General features: G+C 38.2%; 1 protein-coding gene across 1 annotated transcript in view; it reads right to left on the minus strand.

Annotated features, from left to right (window-relative positions):
- Positions 1-1,144, minus strand: part of aff3 (AF4/FMR2 family, member 3) — a gene marked incomplete at its 5' end in the record, with an annotated part of 19,421 nt that extends 18,277 nt beyond the window's left edge. The window contains 1 exon segment of the mRNA XM_014011681.1: positions 1,100-1,144. Within this exon segment, the coding sequence (XP_013867135.1) occupies positions 1,100-1,144 (45 nt within the window).
- Between the last annotated feature and the right edge of the window lie 820 nt (positions 1,145-1,964).

Genomic DNA, 1,964 nt, shown 5'->3' on the forward strand with positions numbered 1-1,964 from the left:
CGTGCGTGCGTGCGTGCGTGCGTGCGTGCGTGCGTGCGTGTGTGTGTGTGTGTGTGTGTGTGAGGGACAAAATTCTTAAAACTTGCTCAAGCTGAACCACTTGAATTTTCTAAAAAAATGTGTTTATATGCATTAGAAAATCCTCCAGAAGTGTTTAGCTGTGAATCTCCCAAAATGTCACATCATTTCTTAGCTCCCCAGGGAGGCTAAAGTGTGAGGCCTTCATGCTCTGATATACGCTCATAAAATTTTTATGAAGCTGGCAAATTTCTCTGAACACCCCCACCACCATCACCACCACCACCACCACCACCTTTATCCTCCCCCCACTCACAACAGTGCGCCATGGAGGGCGAGTGTTTCCTCTCATGTACTCATCCTTTCACTTCATTATCTCTCCTTCCTCAGTCACCAAGGACACAGCTCCAGCCCTCGCCTTCTTTTTTTCCTCCTCCAACAACAACAAGGTCTCCCAGGTGGAGCATCATGTGTTGCTATCTTCCTCTGGCCCTTTCCCAACTCAATTGCCTGCATATTTTCCTTTTCCTTCCTCTCTTTTGCTTTTGCAGTCCACACCAGAGGAAACGGGAATTAGAAATGTCTAGAAAAAATATTTCTACTTGCTATGATAAGAGGAAAAAAACATAGTAATGAGAATTTTTTTTGAAAAGCAATAACAAAAGACTGAGCAAAGATAAACAAATTTATTAAGTCAATCAAGAGGAAATAAGCAACTATTTTAATCATCAGTTAAATTTATGAAATAGTATTTAATTAAATGCAAAATATTCCAGGTTTTCCCATTCTCAGCATGTTCTACGTCTTTACTTTATATCCAGATCATTTAAGAAAGTTCAGAGAACACCAGTATAATCTGATGTCTCTTATGAAACGATGCATGAAACCGCATGAACTGCTGCAGGTGTTTTATTGAGTCAGTTTTCAAATGACTGTCTGCAAATATATAACCAAACCACKTTGAAATATAAAAATAATAAACCCAAATGCAAGGTGATTCATTTATGAACAAGAAAAACTGTTAATACAGCTATTAAAAAATGTAACAATCAAACTCTCAGAAATATCTCCTAATCCTTACCTCAAGAATGCCTTTGGCACAGCAGTTGTGTTGACTTCTTGTTACCTGTACAAAACCAAAGGATAGACACATTGTAGAAAAAAAAAGTTAAACAGCACAGGAAGTTAGGTCTGACAGCTGATAGGGTGATGTGTGACACCTCAGAGCAACTTTCAAATTCAAATTCAAAATGCAACACATTTGATTTGTGCGTGCTGTGCTGATGAAAGTTAGCCGAGCTGCAGACATTTAAACAATAATCAAACACAGTAGTTTGTTTCCGGTTAAAAGTTTTGCTCACTGCTAACTTCCACTCACTTATTTCTCTTGCACGCACCTTCCCGCCTTTTCTTTTTTCAGTGTGTGCATTCATAACGTACCGCTTTACTGTAACTCCCACCTTCACACACGTCCAGTAATAGTGAGAGTCGAGACGACTTTGAAGCTCATGCATGACTCATAGAAATCACAGCTGCCAATACTGATGCAAGTCACTTTTGTTTTCTAATTCACGAGGCAAAAGTCCTTTTTTGAGTTGCTGATGAGTCAGACCATGATTATGGAGCTGAGAACATCCCCAGAAACATTTCCATCAGGTGAACAGCTGTTTTGTGTGGAGTCAAATGACTTTGCTGCAGACATCAGCAGCAAATATACAGTATTGTTCCTAATTGTTTTTTATCATACTTCAAACCTTTTTTTAACGTAACTTGTATTCAAAGCTTGATGATATCTTACATATTTGTTGTTTTAATTCTGTCATCATCTTAAAAATGTGTGCATGCATGCAAAACTGACTATCTATCTATCTATCTATCTATCTATCTATCTATCTATCTATCTATCTATCTATCTATCTATCTATCTATCTATCTATCTATCTATC

Source organism: Austrofundulus limnaeus, unplaced genomic scaffold, assembly GCF_001266775.1.
Source record: "Austrofundulus limnaeus strain Quisiro unplaced genomic scaffold, Austrofundulus_limnaeus-1.0 Scaffold83, whole genome shotgun sequence".
NCBI classification, from domain to species: Eukaryota; Metazoa; Chordata; class Actinopteri; order Cyprinodontiformes; family Rivulidae; genus Austrofundulus; species Austrofundulus limnaeus.